This window comes from Nansenia antarctica (genome assembly GCF_963989245.1).
Source record: "Nansenia antarctica genome assembly, chromosome: 7".
Classification (NCBI taxonomy): Eukaryota; Metazoa; Chordata; class Actinopteri; order Argentiniformes; family Microstomatidae; genus Nansenia; species Nansenia antarctica.
The window spans coordinates 833087-855586 of NC_137677.1; the positions used below are offsets into that span (position 1 = coordinate 833087).

The 22500-nt window shown below is 42.6% G+C and overlaps 2 protein-coding genes across 4 annotated transcripts in view; both read left to right on the forward strand.

Annotated features, from left to right (window-relative positions):
- Positions 1-11296, forward strand: part of slco2a1 (solute carrier organic anion transporter family, member 2A1) — a 27066-nt gene extending 15770 nt beyond the window's left edge. Inside the window, exons 9-14 of one of the 2 annotated variants that reach the window (XM_080537279.1) lie at positions 1558-1759; positions 2677-2812; positions 3965-4131; positions 4619-4683; positions 5145-5265; positions 5583-7539. In XM_080537279.1, coding sequence (XP_080393405.1) covers positions 1558-1759; positions 2677-2812; positions 3965-4131; positions 4619-4683; positions 5145-5265; positions 5583-5703 — 812 coding nt within the window. In that variant the 3' untranslated portion in view covers positions 5704-7539. Of the gene's footprint in view, positions 1-1557; positions 1760-2676; positions 2813-3964; positions 4132-4618; positions 4684-5144; positions 5266-5582; positions 7540-11079 lie in introns of those variants that run through there. The other variant, XM_080537280.1, reaches the window with a different exon arrangement.
- Positions 11297-13841: 2545 nt separating this feature from the next.
- rab6ba (RAB6B, member RAS oncogene family a) overlaps positions 13842-22500 on the forward strand; it is a gene marked incomplete at both ends in the record, with an annotated part of 71708 nt that continues 63049 nt past the window's right edge. For both annotated transcript variants that reach the window (XM_080536207.1, XM_080536208.1), the window contains one exon: positions 13842-13911. In XM_080536207.1, the coding sequence (XP_080392333.1) occupies positions 13842-13911 (70 nt within the window). The remainder of the gene's footprint in view (positions 13912-22500) is intronic.

Genomic DNA, 22500 nt, shown 5'->3' on the forward strand with positions numbered 1-22500 from the left:
CTGAGACACAGCCTCTACCTCCTGAGACACAGCCTCTACCTCCTGAGACACAGCCTCTACCTCCTGAGACACAGCCTCTACCTCCTGAGACACAGCCTCTACCTCCTGAGACACAGCCTCTACCTCCTGAGACACAGCCGCCCCAGTATTTGACATAAACTGGGAGAAGGTTCTTCCCACTCCTCCATGCAGGTCATTGTCAAGTTGGTCCACATCCACTTCAGATTACATTTTTGGACAGATGGTCTCATATTTTCCTCCAGCGCCCTCTGATACAATAAATAATTCATAGCTGATTCTATGATGGTGAGCCGGCCAGGCCCCGCAGCAAAGCAACCCCAAACATGACATTTCCACCCCCACGCTTCACAGTTTGAATGAGGTTTCTTGTGCTCAAATGCTGTCTTTGGTTTGCGCCAAACATGTGTTCTTTTACTGTGCCCAAACAAATTCAACTTTGGATTCATCTGTCCAAAGCACATTGTTCCAGAAGTCCTGGTTTTTGTCTAGCTAGGTGTTCTCTGGCAAAACTTAAGTCTTGCCCTGATGTTTTGTTTGAAAACCAAACTTGTGTATTCTCTTTCTGGTGGTAGATGCATGACATGTACTCTGTACTTTGACAGCAGCTGTGGCAAGACCTACCTGTAGGTCCCGTGATGACATGTTGTGATTGTTGGAGACGTCGTTAAGCGTCTTGCGGTCTGGTCTGCTCCTGGGCTGAACGTTCTAGGACGGCCTGACCTGCCCATGTTGGCAGTTGTTTTAAATGTTCTCCACTTGTAAATTATGTTCTGGAGAGAGGGATGGGATTTATAATTGTTTGGAGATCTCTTCAAATCCCTTCCCAGACTCATATGCATCTGCAACCTTCTTCCTGAAGGCCTCTGAGAGCTCTTTTGATGTCGCCATGGTGATACCACTCACTCACTTCAACAATCGAGCTAAACTAAATGTCAGAGGTTTAAATAAGACAGGCACCTTTGCACCTGATGTTTTGCACTTGATTCTAATTTTAGGATTTTTTTAAGTAGTAATAAATGTGGGTGTGTCAAAACTTTTTCCTTACAAGAAAAATTGCATTTCTATTAATTACATTTGACAAATTATCTTTCTTTTTTTCAGTTTTAATTGTTTAGTTATGTTACCTAATCTCCATATGTTTAAATATGTTGGAAAAAGACAACGGTTTAAATGGGGTGTCCTATCTTCTTCACATGACTGTATGTTTATCTAGTCGTGACCTTAGAATGATAAGGTTCTATCTCCGTTTAGGGTAGTTCAGAGATATTGAGCGTCAAAGTTTTTACATTCCATTATGTTTTGTGAGATGGAACCTTTGTATTTTATTAATTACTATTTTTAAAAATAACACCGCACAAGCATTAATAAACACCTAATGGATCAGATTATGATATATATGACAAAAATGGAGATAGAACCTTATCATTCTAACGTCACGAATGGTTTAAATGGGGTGTCCTATCTTTTTCACATGACTGTATGTTTATCTCGTCCCAAAGTTCTCTTCTGATGTTCTCTATCATCTGTCCCCCCCAGGTGCCATGAACCTGCCCTCCGTTGCCATAGGGATGCTCCTGGGCGGGGTGATCATGAAGAGGACGGGTCTCTCTCTGAAGGCCATCCCTCGCTTCTCTGTGGCCGTGCTCGTCATCTCCGCCCTCCTCTTCATCCCTCTCTTCTTCATGGGCTGTCCCACCCAGAAGGTCGCAGAGGTCAACTACAAAGATGGACCCCAGGAGTGAGTCTGTTCTGCACGTCTGTAGTCTCTGTACGTCATTGAGGGACCCGTTCATGAAGCTTCACCAACTGTTATTTCCACTTGAGTGACAGTGTTGTTTCTGCATCTTTACAGAATACTGTGTTTGCATCTTAATTTGACATCAATGCACTACTAGTAGTTGATTGGAGGACTGAGCTGAGAGTTTCTGGGGGGGGGGGGGGGGGGGGGAGGGGGTGCCTGTAGCATGTCAGGGTGTCCCAGAGATAATAGAGCTCACACTTTTTCACACTTTTTCAACTCATACACACACACACACACAGACACACACACAGACACACACACAGACACACACACAGACGCACACGCACACTCACACGCACACTCACACACATATACACACACATACACACACACACAGACACACACACACACACAGACACACACACACACAGACACACACACACACACACACACACACACACACACACTCACACGCGCACTCACACACACATACACACACATACACACACACACACACACACACTGCTCGCGCCAGATTGATAGTGAGGTTATCACTACAAAAGCTACGCAGGATAAACTAAATATTGTGAGTTCTTTGGAGAGGCCAGGAAGAGCGATATCCACTGATCAGATACCAGCCTTATGTAACTCTGTGAGTGGAGACAGGGCTATTACTTGGAATTATGCCACAGGCAAACACAAACAACTAGGATATTGTTCCCACCAGAACAAACAAAAGGCTAATGAAACACAGACTACACAAACAGGAGCCTCAAACTTTACCCCCAAACTCCACGACTCTGTTTACCAGCCTGGCGCTGAGTTCTACTGATGAACTTGATTCTCTTCAAAGCTCTGGGATGAGACCAGAACCCTCTCTAAACATCTCCTAACCCTAACCCTCCTCCTCACAGGTGTTATTCCAACTGCTCCTGCCCTCGGTCAGCCTTCAACCCCGTGTGCGGCTCTGACGGCGTAGAGTACATCTCTCCCTGCCACGCGGGCTGCACCGCCTTCACCACAGAACCCCACAACATCTACCGGGTTCAGGTGGGTCTCCGTTCAGCTTAGCCCCTCTTTTATTTTTCATTTTATTGGACAGATGTAGTGAAGACAGACAGGGAAGTAAGGAGAAGAAGGGAGAGAGGAGATGTCAGCAGGGCATGGACCGGATTAGAACCCATGCCGACATGGGCATAATGTGTGCACTGTAGACCACGGTGCTAGACCACTGGACATGGCCACACAACTTAGCCCCCTCTTAACAACAGATCGAAATAAAGTTACTGTAGAAAGCGCTTGCTGCCAAAACCACTCTGTTTGGAACTTCCACCCGTTTGAACTCTAATTAAGAGCGTCGGTCTGGCAGGCCACTGTCTAATACAGGTCATTGAGGGAGGAGAAAGTGCTGTGCGCTGCTTCCTACTGTACAAGACGTGGTGGTTAACAATCGATGGCTGAGTCTGATCGATCTGTAATTACCCGCGGACCGTGGAGGACCATGGAGGACCGTGGAGGAAGTGTTTTAAGAGGAGCAAAGCCACTTAGAGGTGTTACAGCTGGAGGATAATCTACTAGCCGGAGGGTTGCCAAGAGAGTGTTAGTCATATGATCTGACAGCATATGATACTGCATGGATATTATATTGGATAATGGCAAAACTGATTTACTCCTTCAAACTAGCCCTTAAAACACATCTGTTCTCCAAGGCCTTTGGCCCCTAGTCACTGTTTCTGTTTTGCTTTGTTTGTTTTCTGTTTTGTCTGTCTGGTAATTTCCTTTTAGAATTGTAAAGCGTCCTTGGGCTTTTTTGAAAGGCACTATAGAAATTGAAGTTATTATTATTATAAGAATATAGTGCTTTCAACTCAATATAAGGTATCAATTGAACACATTGAAAGCCAACGACTCATTTTGTCTTTTAAACCTGATGATGTCACTGCCCTCTGTGATGTCATAGGTAATGAATAACATTATACAACAGTTAGTTCCGACCAAGTAATTTGATTGGACAAGAGGCATTCCATGAGTGCTGATATCCAGTATAACAGCACTGGGACTTTTAACTATAGGTATCACGCCTGCGGCCTCGTACCTACGACCGAATCACAGCCGTGCTGATATCCAGTATAACAGCACGACCTCCAGTGTGATATTGCTTAAATAACCCAGTCTTCTCTTCTTCTCTGTCTCTGCCTGCAGGACTATACCAGCTGCAGGTGCATCTCAGGCAGCAGCCAGGGCACGGCCAGCCCCGGGCCTTGCCCCAACAGATGCCCTCACTTCCTGCTTCCTGTCATGTTCATCATCTCCCTGTCAGGGCTGATCGCCAGCCTGTCCCACAACCCCATCTACATGATGGTGCTCAGGTGAGGCTGGACAGGAGAGGAGAATGGAAAACATACATACATGGCACATGGTCCAAAGAGTACTGTACACAATACACTACCCTCCCTGTCCCTAGCTCTTTAGCTGTCTAGTTTTAGGTTTTGTAGTTTTCGATTATCTTAGACTGTTTTAGACTAGTTTTAGTTTTAGACTATGTAGTTTTAGTTTAGTTTTAGACTATGTAGTTTTAGTTTTAGTTTTAGACTATGTAGGCCAGGTTTTGTATTGTATTTGTTTGTGGTGGATGTTGTTGTTGTATGCCTGTGAACAGGTCACACTTGAAAATGAGCCCTTGGGGCTCAATGTGTTTTTTTACCTGTATAAATAAAGGGAAAAAAAAGAAAAGAAAAAAAAATACTAGTAGTACACAAAGTATTGAACACAAACATTTTATATGTGACATGTTCTGAACCTCTTTCAAGTCGTTTCCATTGCTAACTGGATCTCTCTTTACTGCTCTTGTTGTAGGAGTGTCCCCTATGAAGAGAAGTCGTTTGCCATCGGGGTTCAGTTTCTGCTCATGAGAGTGCTTGGTAAGTGAACTTGAACTTTGAACTGACATACTGAGTATCCTGTTTGCATACGTGCCATGTCGTGAGCTTAGAATGATAAGGTTCTATCTTAGAATGATAAGGTTCTATCTCCGTTTAGGGCAGTTCAGAGATATTGAGCGTCAAAGTTTTGACATTCCATTATGTTTTGTGAGATGGAACCTTTGTATTTTATGAATTACTAACTCAAAAATGTCAACATTTTAAAAATAACAAAACACAGGCATTAATAAACACCTAATGGATCAGATTATGTAAAAAACTAAATTTTGACAAAAATTCTAACGTCATCTCACATCCATGAAGATGGTGGTCCCACATTACTGGACCGTTTGCTGCCTTTATCTGTTATATCCTGGGTGTTAGAGCGTCCTCTAGTGGCTGAAAACCTAGTTGAACAGTTATTATATCATCTTATTTTTTGTCTGGATGTCTATGACTAGCGTGGCTACCAGCACCAGCCATATTTGGAATGGCCATCGACACTTCCTGTATTTGGTGGAAGGAGGTCTGCAACAACAGGCTGGGCTGTGGTTACTATGACAACAACACCTTGAGGAACAGGTGAGGATATTTTCTAATCCCAGTATTGACATTTATACAGCTGTGTCTCAGGAGGTAGAGTCGCCGTCTAATGATCACAAGGTTGTCAGACCGGCGGTTCGAGCCCCGGCTGGCCACATGTCGAAGTGTCCTTGGGCAAGACACTGAACCCCAAATTGCTCCCAGTGAGCGGGCCGGCCGGCGCCTTGCATGGCAGCTTGCCACCATTGGTGTGTGAATGTGTGTGTGAATGGGTTAGATAAGTGCAGTTAATTTATACACAACATAATGGTTGGTGATGATGCTAAGCTAACTGCCCCCTAACATGTATGTTCTAGGTACCTGGGACTGCAGGTCGGCTTCAAAGTCATGGGGATTTCATTGCTGGCGTTGGTGGGCTGGAAGGTGCAGCGTACCAGAGAGTATAGCTTACAGAAGAGGCCAGACGGCCTCCTGTGATCTACTGTGATCTACTGTGATCTACTGTGATCTACTGTGATCTGGACCCCTGACTGTGATCTGGACCCCTGACTACAAGTACAACATTCTGTCATGAGAGAGAGTCCTCTGGGCATTTCAACAGTCTGCTTAAGTGAACAAGCACCTCTCACTTCACCCAACCCTCCTTCTGGAGTCACCCTGACCTAGAGGAGACCCAGCGTGGGAAGCTCTCCTTCAGCACGCTCTGGTCCCATTGGCTGCCACACTCTGGATCCTGATTGGCTGTGGAAGGACCTTGTCCAACTGCCAAAAGGAATTTCTGTTAAACCAGAAATGTCTTCCAGAGATTTTATTTCATGTAATGCCCCTTGAGGTTTTGACATGAACTACAAGTGACTGTATTGTTTTTAACAATATTATTAAATGCAAAATGATATTATTATTTTTTTTAATGTAATTGAGCCCCACGCATTTACAGTGCTGCTTGAAAGTATGTGAACCCCTTGTGAAATTATTAAGAGAATATTTATGCAGAAAAAAGTAATTGTAAATAAATTAGTGCAGGTGCCAAAAATATGTTATCCCCAAGTTGCAAGATTTGAGCTCCATCAGTCCACGGTGAGGCAAACCATGTACAAATGGAGAGCATTTAACATGACAGAAACTCGGCCTAGAAGTGGACGCCCTTCCAAAATATCCCAAAGAGCCGCAAGAAGAAGAAAAAAGAATAATTAAATGGTCATAAAATGGGATTTTGCACCACGTTCAGGAGGAATTTTGGACCATTCTCCGACATCTCCAATCTCATTTCATTGACTGGACTCCAGGTTTGCTAACGCCTACAATTAGGTTTTATAGAAGTCATTAGCCTTAAGGGGGTTCACATACTTTTTCCAACCTACACTGTGAATGTTTGACTGATGTATTCAATATGGACAAGAGCAATACAATAACGTGTGTGTTATTAGTTAAAACAGATTGTGTTTGTTCACTATTGTAACTTAGATGAAGATCAGACCAATATTATTTTAAGACAAAAAGGCACTTTCTTGCCACTGTATTTTTTTTTCTATTGACTTAACGTGTTAAAGCAACGTGGCTAAAGATGAACGAAAACTGACACACATTCATTTTTTGAATGAATATTTGATTATTTGGGGGCTTTTTTGTTCTTCATGAGTGAAGTATTTGCTAAAATATACTACATGTTCACACAATCTGTTTGAATGAAAATGGAGCAACAGATCATTATGATATTTGGCCTATATGTCACAACGATGAAAGGCAAAAGGACCTTTTCAATACAAAGTGCCAAAACCAAATCTTCTATATTAATGTGCTTAACGGCACTTAGACATGAAGACAGTCTGCCAACTTCTACTGGTCTGGTACTTCAGTTCAGCTTGTGTTTATTGTGTGCGTGTGTGTGTGTGTGTGTGACAATGTAAGGAAATTATGTTATATAATTTGAAGGATGAAACTGCCTTGTCTTTGGGTGCCCAGTGAGAACAGTAACTTCTTCTAACCCAGGGAATTGTCCATTCAGGTTTCTAGTTGCAAATGGCAACATATGTAGTTAAAGCTAGCTTAATATTTAAGTTTATTTTGAGATGTTTTGTCTCGAACAGAGGCATTAAGTGATCATGAAAGACCTTGTATAACTGTCTGTTATAGCTCGCAATCAGTGATGTGATCACTATATAATGCTACAAATTATTTTTCAAACATAATCTTCATTTTTACAATGCTAGGGTCAGTATTCATACTCAGAAACAGTTATTTGCCATGTATCCAACCAACGATGAATGAATATATGATCTCTGTTAATGTAAATAAAATGTTTATTTAGAGATTTGTGTTGGTATTTGTCTTGTTATTTCTGTGTGGAAAATGACGAGATAGATAACCTGAGATGTTTTCTAATCTGCACTGATCATTTGGGACGTAGATCGACATATAGAACCTTCTCATTCTAAACGGAGATAGAACCTTATCATTCTAAACGGAGATAGAACCTTATAATTCTAAACGGAGATAGAACCTTATCATTCTAAACGGAGATAGAACCTTATCATTATAAACAGAGATAGAACCTTATCATTCTAAACGGAGGTAGAACCTTCTCATTCTAAACTCACGACGTGTTGCTCTATCTTGTATTGTATATCTAGGCAATTAGACTACTATAGATCGATATGTAGGTTTACAGCCTAATTTACCCAGGCTATCCATCTGTCTTCAGGAGATATTCATTGTTAACATTTGTGATCGGCTAATTGATGATAATGCAAATTTGTTTTTATATATCATACAGAAACAACAGTATAATCAATACATAACCATAATACAATACAAGTTGAACACCTCTATCCAGAAGAGTAGTTTACACAGACGTATACTGTAAATATATATATATATATATATATATATATATATATATATATATATAGAGAGAGAGAGAGAGAGAGATAGATATAGATAAATATATAAAAGACATAACAAAAACAACTATTATTCTCAAAGATTACAATCAAAGACAGAACATCCGGTTTGTTGTGAAAGAAAGTAATACTACAGAATGTTATGTTCTTTCATTGAGGGAAAATCCATGGTCCCAAAATAATGCCCTTTATCACTCTATATAATAATATAATATATATTAATAAATAACAATAATAATAATAATATATAATATACACTACTCCTCTCCTCGATCTCACTCTTTTGTGAGGAACATGTTGAGAATCCCAGTGTGGAAGTGAGCACTGGCGTTGAGGAGGCAGCAGATCTGGCTCTGGAAGTCTTCTTCAAAGTCTTCTTGATCGTTATCTGTGACAAGATCGTTGACAGTTAGAAATCCGCATATGTCTACATATTTTAACTGTTTTTCTATTAATGTGTTCCCAAATAATATGCCCTTAACTTTAAGATTGTTTTAGTGCTACAAAGCTTGAATGAATCTGGACCCTGATCTGATACAATAGTCATAGTGCCTATAACAACTCACCTGGCAACATGGACATCTCCATGGCAACCTCTGAGAACATGTTTTCCACGGCCTGGATGAAGGACCACTTGTCAGCAGAGGAGGAGAACACCTCACACACCTGCTGCACCATCTTGACGGGCCAGTTCATGGAGTACCCGTCCTTCTCACACACCTGAGAGGGGGAACCAGAAATGTCAGTAGCTCAGGCCGGTTCAGGCAGTACCTTCCGTTAAGTGGGCACAAAATGGGGGAAATGTGTCTCTTAGGTTAAAAGATACCGGAACCCTTGAGCAGATAATAAAGTTATTTAGCAGCAGTGACTGACCAGTACGAGGTACACAATGAGTCGTGAGATCTCAAACAGGCGTCCATTGAGGGCCTTTCTGGCCAGTACGCTGCAGCACACGTTGTTCCCACACAGGAGCAACAGACGAGCCACATTCTCCATGTGCCATGCCTGGGGGAGGACTGGAGGCCAACAGAACCAGCACAAAACAAAACAACTGTCATTCATACACACAGCATTCACACTTTACATTAACATTTTTGACATTTAGCAGACGCCTTTATCCAAAGCGACTTACAAGCGAAGTACATTTATCGCATGCCCGGTACACACATAAAGATAATCTGGCCGATTTTGGCCCGATTTCCCCCTTTCCGACCAAGGACAGCAAACGCCCGATTATCGGATGGCTCTAAAGATTATCCTACAAGATTATCCTGTGGTGTGAGGTGTGTTAAGAGTCAATTTCTCCTGGGCCCCGCGGTGGTGTAGCGGTCTACGCACTGGCCACTAGTGCATGCTGCCCACCGGGGCCGGGGTTCGTATCCCGGCTCGCCAGATCCAGATATGGCCGAGGCACACGGGAAGCGGCATATTGGGCGGCCGCTTCCGAGGGCGGTATAGGAGTATTTCTGGACAAGGATCCGTCGCGCAACACCGCCCCCTGGGTGCCGGAATAACAGTGCTGGGCTCGAGGAGCCAGTCAGCTAGTCTGCCTGGCGGCCTCTTCTGGGACTGCCGGCCACGGGGTCGTGCGGCGGATCCTATGCAATAGGCAGGGGATAATTGGATGCTAGGTTGGGTTCAATTGGCTACCAAATTGGGTGAAAAAGGGATAAAATCAGAAAAAAAAAAAAAAAAAGAGTCAATTTCTCCTGACAATCTGCTCGGAAAATGGTCGGGGCCGACGATCGTAAATATTAAACGTGTTCAATATTTACGATCAAAAGTCTTATTGTCTGTGGCCAAAACTGACAACTCCCAAGTCCGATTGTGAAGTGGAATGGAATGTAGCCACTCAAGAAGCCAGCTGACTGACGCGTCTTCTTCTTTTCGTTCTTCTGCACTTTATTTTCCCTGTAGCACATGGCTGCCTCTACAGGTCAGTCAGGGTACTACTACCCTGTTCACGCGAGACTCCAGACTGTCGGAGGACAGATCTTTATGCATGTGGTTGTATATTGGAGCACACCACACACAATACGATCAAGACTGTTCAATCCATGATTTTTTATCTTCATGTGTGGGGTCCTTCTCAGATAATCAGAAAATCCTTATATGTGTACCAGGCTTAAGGTAAGTGAATCATCTATACATCAGTCATCATCGCACCATTTGCTTAGTGAAATCTATAATCCTATGGTAATGGTACATACTGTACGTGTGGACTGACCAGACATACAGTATATACAGTATACAGACAAAAGAGTGTAAAAGGTTTGTCTACCATTCCTGGGTGTGTAAAATATAATCATTAAAAGTTGCCAAGTCCTCTGGGCTACTGCAGTTACCTATGAGCTCCTCCAGGATGTCCATTATGGTGTTGGGGGTCCAATCTTTGGCTTCCAGGTCGCTGTGTAGCAGGAAGAGAGCCAGGTCCCACTGGGCCCACTGGGCCACCCCAGCACGCAGCTGCTCCTGCCAGCCTAGCGAACCTGGAAAGAACATTCCCTTACACTACACATACACTTTGCCTTGCAACTCTGGCCAACCAAAAAACAAGCATTTCATTTGTTATTATTAACATTAGAATTTGATGTAATTACTAGCAAGTGATTTATATACTGTACAAAAGTGCAACCAGTTTTTTTAAGGTAGAAACCGAGAAGGCCCATGTTGTCCCTCTCACCGTCTGGTAGCAGTGGTCCGTAGAGGATGAACAGCAGCCGGGCTTGGCTGACAATGGGCCAGGGTTTCAGGATGCGGGTCAGCCAGAACAGAGCGTCCTTGCGGTTCTTCCAGGGGTCCAACAGAACCTGTCTGCAGAACAGACGGATCTGTTGCTCCAACAGCTGACATGAACCTGAGGGAGAAAAAAGACATACGGATCACTCACGTCTCTCACACTCTTTCAATTAGCCTTTCTGTTTGTTTCTCTCTCTCTCTCTCTCTCTTATAGGGACAGACACTCACCTGGCTTTCCTGTGACCACTGACAGGATTTTCTGGGGTAGATTTGTGAAGTCGCACAGGAAGTTGAAAACTCTGTGACGCTCCAGCTCCTCCCAGCCGGCTATCAATGTCTGTCAGTCAAACATTAACCATCTCAATACAGGATTCAGCCTTTGATATTAAATTGTCTGATGTTCTTTGTAACTAGGCTCTCACCTGTAGAAACGCTCCATAGCTGGAGAAGCCTTGGCATTGCACTGATTTAATGCACTCTTCCATCATGAAGCAAGGAACCTGAGTGGGAGGTAACAACTGTGTTAGTCTAAGTAAGGTTAACTAGAAAATAACAATCTATTCAATGTTGTCAACTGTTTGGTTTGTTTAGAAATGTGAGAATGTTTGTAGAGCACAAACAGCTAAACATTGCCTCATCTGTCCTCCCTCACCTCTCTGTCTTACCTGTGAAAACTTGCTATATATGAACGTTAGCCTATCCTTTGTTGGCAGCAAGACGGTACATCTCTTGAACAATAAACCTGAAACAATGAGCAAAAACAACAAGAATGTAACATAGTGACTATATTTGCCAACCAGGACCACTTGCTTTCCTCATCGGACCCCCTATGAAAGGAGATAGAAATAATACTTTGGTCTATCTACCTGATAAAGAATTACAGCAGAAATAATGTGGCTCTGAATATTAGTAAGTTTATTCTAAACATGTGTGTTCTTGGCCAACCAACTAAGTAAAATAAGGGTAAATTACTCAAATAAAGCTGTTGAGGAGCCTCTCACCCAGCGATGTGTAGTGTTCCAGTGAGGACACCTCGGTGGAGTGATGACACCCCTGTACGATGGTCCTCTTCCTCCAGGTCTGAGTGGAGACATAGCCCATGATGTGGCGACTGATGGCCTTGGACACCATGCTCAACACACTGATCTGCAACACTTTACCACAACAAACAAATGAATGAATGAATGAATGAATGAATGAATGAATGAATGGACTTTATTGTCAAATGAGGCAGGGAGAAACATCTCATTAATTCAGATGCACGTCATTGGAGCTATACATATTTAAGACCATTTTAGTACCCTGCCCCTGGTAACGGCTTCAATCAGAATAGTCCAGCCTCATAGGTATGTCTCATCTAAATAATCATAATTAAATTCACCCATCCTGAAAAATGTCCAAAGCAAACAGAACCCACCAGAGAGTCTGTCCAGGATCATGTCAAAGACCTCGGGGGCCAGCCGCTCATGTGTGTGTGTGTGTGTGTGTGTGTGTGTGTGTGTGTGTGTGTGAACCCACCAGAGAGTCTGTCCAGGATCATGTCAAAGACCTCGGGGGCCAGCCGCTCGAAGAAACTGGCCTGAACCTGACGACCCTGTCTGCGGGTGGTGACGGTCCTGACGGGAGACGGCGGCCGGCGTCTGCACACGTCTGTGAATTCCCTTGTCGCCATAATAACTGGAATACTCTGTCAAGCCTTTATTGTCCCGTAAATAATCTAGAAGCGAAAGGAAATTGCCAGTTAAGTTAAACTTGGTTACTTAGCCACGAACTGAAAAGTTGCTAGCTAGAGTAAGTACACCGTAAGCCTTACCCAGCTGAGGAAATGGCACTTGTCAATAAACCTTTGAAATTGTTGCCTTACTGAGCTTTAAATGCTCCTTCACATGCTGTTATGTGTTCTGGTAAATATTGACACCACTGACATGAGACAATATAATAATAAACTATAATATATCTAAACTAAAAGTCACCAACAGTTTTACCTCAGCCGGCGAGCTGCACAGTTCCTGCTCCCTCGCGAGGACACTCGCTGAACAACAAGGGGTGCGTTCGTAACGACGCTCTGGAAATCTGATCAGCACTCATGGAATGCCTGTTGTCCAATCAAATTACTTGGTCGCTTTATGACGTTGAACCCAGTGTGCGTTCCGGCGCTCTCAGAGCAAAATGTACGAACGCACCCAAGGAGCGCTACCGCGAAATACGATCAGCTCGCGCCGCATCATCTCGCGCCAAAAGTAAACATCACTAATAATAATAATAATATTCGACTCTTTATTTGCTTCAACTTCTGACAATAGTTTAATGTAAATTAATGCTGTAGCCTTAAGGTGAGAGAGTGTGACTTGTATGAAATAATATAGATGTTCTATCTCCGTTTAGGGTAGTTCAGAGATATTGAGCGTCAACGTTTTTGTTGAGTTTTGTGAGATGGAACCTTTGTATTTTATTAATTACTAACTCAAAAATGTCAACATTTTAAAAATAACACCACACAGGCATTAATAAACACCTAATGGATCAGATTATGTTTTAAAAAAACAACTGAAAACTAAATGTTGACCAAAAATGGAGATAGAACCGTATAATTCTAACGTCACGAAGTAAGAGTAAAGATAGAAAGTGCACTTTAGGAGAAAACATCAGATTTGATTTGATCTTCTGCCTCTTTCTCACTCACTGTTTCGCATGACGTCATGTCCCAGAATGGGAGGGGGGGGGGCAGACAGACAGACAGAGAGCAAGGAGAGGCCGCGCAGGCGCAGTAGCCACCTCATCTGACAGCCACACAGTGCAGCATTCAGCAGAGCAGAGCGGGTGTGACGGGTTCTAACATCTAACGGGTTTAGGCGTCGCTTCTTCTCTCATCCCTGAAACATCATCTCAGCATCACAACCTGAACCTCTGGGAACCTCTGGGAGAAAGCACATCATCAAGTCTCCGAGTCTAGTACAATTTCCACCCAAAACCACCATGTCTGTGGGTAGTGACTTTGGAAACCCTTTAAGAAAATTCAAACTCGTCTTTCTAGGGGAGCAAAGCGGTAAGTCATCTGAATTCTCTCTGGAGAAGTTGTTCAACATTTTAATATTATAATATTAATAATTAGTAATTAGGTGGAGCAGAATTAATTTTAATTTAATTTAATTAATTAAAGCAGAATGAAGACACCTGCTGGTATTAGATTAGACAGCTGTAGGGTAGCATCTAGAAGTTGTAATGATCTCTGTGCTTTACACAATGAAAGGGTTAGTTAGTAACACATGTTAGGATTGTATCTATGGTGGGGATGTTCCCTGCATGTTCTCATGCTTTTAATCCAAATAGTTGATTATTATCTGATTCACAAAAGTTGATGATATTAGGATATTCGCGCGGGGGTCAATTGTTTATTTGATTGTATTTGTGTTATTATTATTATTATTATTATTATTATTATTATTATTATTATTAACACTTTGCTCAGCGTGGGGTTGAGCAGCGGAGAAAACTGCCAAGTTTATCACCGCAACTGAGGACAGAGAGACAAACATATTCTCACCATTCAACATATTGCTTGTCCTTAAAATGATTATTAACCACGACTTTCTAACGGTTTGATTATGTTATGTTGATTACATGTTACATTTAAAAATGTAAAATGCGCAGTAGCCTACAGTGCTACAACAATTTCATTTATTTACATATCGATAATGAAATAATTGTGGTTATTTATTTATTATAATCTATTTAGAGTCATCTGTAGTCGTTTCAGTGGGATTATTATTGTTGTCAAATGCGATCGCTGTTTGGTTGAGAACAGGAGATAGATAGTCTCTAGATGAATGTCCCTCTGTGTGGAGAGACTCAGAGACACACCCAGGTTGCCAGGGTCGTATCAGGAGAACTTGTGTAGCTGCAGTGAGTCTCTCAGCCAGCCTGGGGTGTGTTCCTCTCTGCAGACGATGACTGAGTCATTAATCTGCATACTGAGGTGCTACTGTATCTACTGTACCGTGTGTCTATTGACAACCGTACATATGAAGTGGATGGATGACTGTTGACTGTTTATACGGGACCAACTTATGATCTATCTTAGATTAGTCAGTGACTGCATCGTAATCACTACCTACCCACCCACACCCTGATGAGACAACTTGAAGCCTGTTCCATGTCTCATATGAGCCTGATGGATGTGTCTCGTATGTATGAGGAGCGTGCAGGAACCTTTCCCATGTTTCCATCATGTCGTTTAGAGGGATGGGGATGGAGGGAGTAAACAATAAAAGAGTGCTGCCCCTCCCTGGAGAAGAACATTTGGGATTCTTTGACCTCTCCTCCCCTGTAAACATATTCGAGGCGTTTTAGAAGAGTCTAGTTGTGGTTACGTCAACCGCCTCTCTGTTTCAGAGACAGCTAGGCTATATCAACTAAAGCCATTTAGTCTCCTGGACAATGAACAACGTATTGGAAATCTATTGTCTATTATTTTGACTACCTTCGGTCATCCCAGTGCGTATATATTATACTCTGACTGGCCGTGGGAAGGGGCTGGTGTATGTATTTTCATATTGTATGTTGTTTCCATGTGAGCAACGGCCTTAGACAACCCTTTGACAACATACCAGTGCCACACATGCAGTTCTAGAGGTTTCTCTGGGTGTGTTACCCAGGGGTAATAGGTGACGATAACATTACTTATGGGGCTTTGAATGATCCATCCATTGTGTTGTCTGTCTTCATCTAATATGGATTGCCAGTCTAGACAAATCATGTTACCACAGCCAGCGGAGGTGTGAATGATGTCGCAGGTGGATGTTATTGTGAGTGTGATGTAACTGTTTAGGAGCTCGTTCTACCTACAGTAACTCCAGGTCACAATGCAGAGCATGCTAGACATGATGCAATCCTTGCCAATCTTGTACTGTAGGCCTACCTTTGACATTGTAAGGGATTTATTCATTTTGTCAGGTACAATGCTTGTGGCTCATATCTGATATTCATTTGTTATATCTACACAGTTGTGTAATTACTCTTAACAAGGTCTCTGTGGTTTAGGGATGAAAGCAGCAGGGTAGATCACAGTGAACTGACAGTAGTGAATGTTCTTTCTTCTGCTACTGTCTGTGTTCATGTAATCATATTTAACCTCCCTGGCGTCCCTTGTTATAGTAAGTCAGTGTATAAGTCAGTATATACTCCGCAAAGTTCCCACTTCATTGAGGGGCGTAGTGTCGAGGGCATACCATTTTGAAATTAGCCAATTAGCCTACATTAAGCTGAAAGTTAATGTCTGTAATGATTCTTAAGATTCTTCTATATTCCTCATTGAAGGTTGGTTAAGAATCATAGAGCATTACCGTACTTCATATTGATTTAGAATAGTGATTTTACTTCTTTCTTTTAGTTCAAAATGGCTGTTGATGGCACAGGTGTCATCTGTCCACCAGGTGGTAAATGTGCTTATTGATTGTGTTCAGTTTCTTCTCCCTGCATGCAGTCACATATATCTCCAGTGGTTATTGTGTTGTCATGGTACCCTGTGTTGATCAGAATAAGAGTATGTTAAGAATAAGAAAGTCTATATTAAAGGAAAACAAGGAGAATGTAATGTAGGCATTATTTGGTGGCCACCACCATCTGCAAAGACCTGAAAAGCACGCAATAGGTTGATAGAGACAGTACATAGCAATAGGTTGATAGAGACAGTACATAGCAATAGGTTGATAGAGACAGTACATAATTAATAAATCAATTAGCTCATCAAATATGCATAATGTCTTATTGAGTTACATTGCCGGAGGAGCAATTTCAAATGTTCATATTTGTTTCCAGGGTTGACTGACTAATGTAAGACTCGCAGGAATGTTTCCTGCCATTAGCAAATGAGAAAATCTTCTTTGAGTTCTTGTTTGCTTTTCTTTAATTCATTTAGTTTTGAGTTTCATTTAGGGATGTTTCTTCCTTGATAAAGATTGTAGTAAAAAAGTAGTAAGTAAAAAAAATCCATATAAAGTATGTGACACTTCAAGAAAATGCTCTCGTACTGTACAAGAGGCTATAGGATAGATTCAAGATTCAAGATTCAAGATAGCTTTATTGTCTGTCACACAGTGACAGAAATTCTCCTTTGACAGGCAGAAGTGCAGCTCAAGAATACATTTCCACATTAAAAAAATAGGATTGCAAATGTCAGCATTACTCATAAATATCGCTTATATAGACAAACGCCTAATGACAGAGAGATTTGAGATGTGAAATATCAGCAAGATGAATATACCCTCCCAGGTCAATACCACCATGGATCTCTGATGGTCTGGAGACAGCTGAGTGGAGGCTGAGAAGCCCCAGTGTCTTGGAGCCGTTTCAGGAGAAGTGTCCAGGGTGCTGAACCGCCGAGCCACCGGGGAGGCTGATGTGAAACCCAGCCTGTGTGTTCGGGGGGTCCAGGCCCGTCTGGGGGAGATAAGGCTCAGACAGTCGGTCTGTTATCACGCAGGGCACAGCCCAGCACAGCCCAGCACCCAGGGACTGTGTTTTTTCAGCCACAGTGAAGCCAGACAGACAGTGGCGGGCGGCTCCAGTTCCGCATTTGATTGGCTCTCCTCTAACTGAAGCGGCGCTCCTCAACATGTCCAGCGTAATTGCAGCGCTGGTGGCCAGGCAGGCGTGAATCCCGGCAGGTCGCCCGCCATCATTTATTGATGCACAACGGGACTCAAGTATGTCAGTAGCAGGGGCAGAGACGCTGCAGGAAACACAGCAACATGTTCCAGCTTGATGGAGGGTTGACAGAGCCATCTGAAGGCCTTTTTTAAGGGGTCGGTTAATGGTTAATGGTTAGGCATGAGGTCATGTGGTCTTAGCTTTACAAAATGAACAACATTCGAGAAAATAAATCGTTCGGAGGTCTAAATTATTCAGAGGTCTGTGCCGATGTCTTCCCCTTTTGTGCACTAGAAGTTTAAAGGGTAATCTATCATTGGTACATACAATCTTTGATGGAATTATTAATATACTGTATAGAAATGTGTTCTTGAAGAATCTACCTAAATACTGATTGTGAATCTCAATGTTTGTGAACACTGCAATGGTAAACAACCACTGTAGGCTATAACTTTAAAACATAAAACATACTTTCATGAGCTGTAACTGAAAAAACAACTGTCATTTGGAATGTTTGAGCTGAAGGACGAATAATGGCGGGAAGAATCATTGTTAGCATTGTTAGCATTGATACGTATCAACCATGAAGATGAACAGAGAACAGAGAACAACATTAGTTAACTTAACCACTTTGCCTCCCTGACTGTAGTCATTCAGAGTCTATAAACTCCTTAAAGTGGGACGTGAGTCACGGATGTTCTGGTGTGGAAAACCGTTTAAATATCGTCCGAGGGAATGACGACTCCAGATCGAGTGGGTGGCGGTTGCAGCTTTCATGCAGGCGGAATGTTAAATGAGTCGTCTCTCCTGGCTGCTTCTCTGGCTGTCCTCTACGCTGCCTGTGTGGAAGGCTCGTCTCTCCTGGCTGCTTCTCTGGCTGTCCTCTACGCTGCCTGTGTGGAAGGCAGGCGGATCCAACTTCCCTGGCCAAAGCCGAGGGGTTTTAAGCTGGAAAATCAGCTGGTTTTCCTAAAGTCGGTGTGCCCACCGCCGCCCACGCTTACTGTGGAAGCAGCACCTTGCCAACGTTCAGCCTCAGAGCAATCAACAGGGTCGCTGTTGAGATGGTCGCTTCATTCTGTCTGTTTATTAGCTCATACGCTAGCTGTTTAGCTGTTTAGCGGTAGTTGTTTAGCCATAGGCAGGTTTTTAGGTAGCAGTACTTACTGCACAATACCAAAAGCCAATTGTCTGGAGGTAATTCCCTCTTTGCAAGCTTCATTTCACCTCAGACAAACAAATGGGGATAGATTTGGTAGAGACATCAGCTTGTCTATCGTGAGGCCTTGCTCACTGAATCTGAATCCGAATGCTGTTTTTTTTTTACATTTCTCAGTGCTCCCAGGTTGTAATAGCATAGCTTAGCATTGGCTTCCAAATATTGCTGAATCACTCGACCAATGCTACAGAGTGGCGTTGTGGAGGTAGTCTGAAGCATCAATCACAGTGTCTCCAGGCAACAGCACTCTGAGCTATTGAAGCTCTGGGGTTTTGGCTCCCTCAGACAGGGAACACATTTTAACCCTTTTCTAGGAGTCCACAGCCTCAATATGACGCAGCTAGATAGAAGGTTTATTTAGAATGGCATATATCATTACTGAGCCATTACTCTAACCTCAATAGGGTGGCTTTAATATTTTGTATATATATATATACGTATATGTATATATGTTACGGTACATAACAAAACTAGGGTTAGGGGTTAGGGTTAGGATTAGGGTTAGGGTTAGGGTTAGACATGCCAGCATGTACCAAGTCACCCTAGCACCTAACCCTAACCCTAGTTTTCCCACATGTACCGTATTCCCACATGTACCGTAACATATATATATATATATATATATATATATATATATATTAGTCCAGACATTTCTAAACAAAAGAGGATCATCAAAGTGTGTGTAGAGTGCGTAAAGAAACAGGTTGGCCTGGTTAACGTGATTGTGATTTCCCGTAATGCTTTCCAGTTGTACTTGTAACCTCATTGTACATCTTATATGCACCCAACACTATCAATCCCACTCTCTCTCTGGTTTAGGCAGGTTTGCAAAGATCTCCACAATTAATCATCAGCATTTGTGGATGGGTTGGAGCTTGATACGGATGTTTAGAGCCCTTTTTCTCTGCTGGTTTGTGTTTAGTGTTCTGTGCTTCCCTCTTTGCATTTTAATGACGTTCACAAACAAGTTGGTTTTGTCTTATCTGTTCCAGCTCCGCACCTCAGGCTTGGTAACATACTTTGATTGTGCCTCTGTGATGTGCTTCATCGTTCTTCACCTCAGAATCAATATGCCTTTCATTAGGCAGCTGGTGAAGTAATCATCTATTTATATGTCTTTGATAACGTGATATAAACGACTATCGTACCAAGCTGTGTTCATTTAGGAACAATAATAAGAATCTGTAGGCACCTCTAGAACCTAATTATCGTACCTAATATTGAGACTGTCTTGTATTTCTGCAGTTTTATCAAGTGGAACGTCGACAAAATTGGTCAATTTAAGATCAGCCAATGAGCTTGAAGAACAGATATTGCTATATGTAGCTGGATTTCTGTTATCTGCATGGAACTATAAACTGTTTTTGTAATGTTTTGCTTCACTCTTTTAAGCCAAGCTAAAAAGCAATAGTTATGCAAAAGGTATGAGCACTGGCCAGCAACTGTTTCTCAATGAATATGTTTGTTTATTCTTTTCTGCCAGATGTCTATAATGTACATATACATATAATGTAACTTACTTTATGTGGCCCAGCATGCCTTGGGCCCTAATTTGAAAATACACGGACACAGGCTACGGACACAGGCTACAGACACAGGCTAGTATCAAACCTGGATCATCAGCGTACCACACCCCAAAAAGCTACGGCAGCTTTTGGGCTAAGGACAATGGTGGACGTGGACATTCTCACGGATGGTTACCAGGTTTCAGGCACGGTTACGAGGCTAAGCACCAGAGAAAAGTGTTGCCTAAATTGCCATGGTTGAATGTTGAGTAATCGGGTATTTTGTATGTGGTCCGAAGACAGTGCACTGTAATAACATTTGGTATGACTGTTGTGTTGTACCATGGTATGGTTGTAATGTCGTAACAGTTTGACCTTTGAGAAGCTGCTGACAGAGGTTGTTTTAGAAGACGGTATTGATCTGAGGTTCGCGTCAATGTAACTGCGCAGATAAATCCAATTTGGTTGTTTTGTGGATTCAGGCTTTTCTCCTGGGTGTGATGGACTTGAAATGAACGTTCAAATCAACAATTTCAGGGCCGAAAGCGCCAAAACTATTTTCTTAAGGTTTCCGCCTGTTCTTGTGTTTCATGTGGATTTAAAAGTTCTGAGGTGAAACATAGTCAGACACTGTGTTTGTTTGTCTCATCTTGTTTCATTCTGCTTTAATTTATATTCCTCTGTGTTCTTATGGTCAGGCAATTAACATATTTATGATCTCTCTTTAAGTAGCTAAGACATTCTGGATGAAATGAATGAATGAATGAATGAATGAATGAATGGTCTTTATTGTCATTGATATAGTACAGGTACCATACAATGAAATTTGGGAGGGGTGGCTCCCCTGGTGCTAGGAAAAAAAACTAAAAACAAGAAGGGAAAAGAGCTGGTTTACATAAATAAAGGCTATGTACACTATCCACTATACATACTATACAAATAAAACACTATGCTGTACTCTATGCTATGCTATACCTATTCTAACATTTCCTATCTCTGAACCTTATGTACCCGAGGGTTGTCATATTGCACATAGTGTTATTGCACATTCATTTAAAGTGTCGCAGTTTGCAGGTTTGAAATGTTCACAGTTGTGTTTCAGTATTGCACTTGATTACAATCTAGTAGCTGCCATCAAATTGTCTAGATTGTCCAGGGCCTATACTTAGGTCTTTGCTGTGTTCAGGGCCTGAATGGCCCTGGGGTAGAAGCTGAGCTTCAGTCTATTTGTCCTTGCGAACATGGTCCTGAACCGCCTGTCCGAGGGCAGCCGAGCAAAGTGTTCGTTCCCAGGGTGGGATGGGTCTCTGGAGATCTTGGAGGCCTTCCTGAGGCAGCGTGTGTTGTACAGCTCTTCCAGAGAGGGGAGGGGGGCGCCGGTGATCTTCTGAAATGTTTCATCTTGTGAAACGAACTAACTTGTTTTTAATGTGAGAAAATCTATTTTAATCTGAAAATAGAAATGCACAACATATACTGTAGATGACAGGTTTCCGTTACATAATCTGTCCCTGGATAGACTCAGGCCTGCTACAGTATCAGGGATATTAGACTTGCTGAGGCAGATACGTATCTCCTTTAAACCCATGCCAAACCTGCCATGATGCTGGCCAACAGCCAAACCTGCCATGGTGCTGGCTAACACCCAAACCTGCCATGCTGCTGGCCAACAGCCCTCACAGCAAGGGGCAAGCACAGAAAGCCTGAGGTCCCACAGCTCAAATCAAATGATCATATCACCATAAAGTTAGAATTAATGAGGGTGCACGCTTTAGGGATGGATTTCAAAAATGTTGACTTTTGATACATACAGTACACCCCTGTCTTTGTTATTGTCACATTAACACAGAAAATAGGCCTACATATGTGCTAGGCTATATTGTCAGTTATTTATGCAGAACTGAGGGAGGAAGGAGGCTCTTCATTGAGGCTTATTGGGCGATGACCGTTGCGTTCAGACATGTTGATGTCACGCTGTAGCTGAAACTGAACCCCAGACTCCTGGTCAGTGAACAGCGAGGGAAATAGAGACACTAGATCTTTGTGTAGGACTTACCCCCCAGACCGAGGGCACAGCTGATCGGTGTGAGCGTGTGCTGCGGGTGTGAAAGGGTGTGAGAGGGTGTGAGTGTGTGTGAGTGTGTGAGTGTGTGTGTGAGTGTGTGTGAGTGTGTGTGAGTGTGTGTGTGTGAGTGTGTGAGTGTGTGTGTGAGTGTGTGAGTGTGTGTGTGAGTGTGTGTGAGTGTGTGTGAGTGAGTGTGTG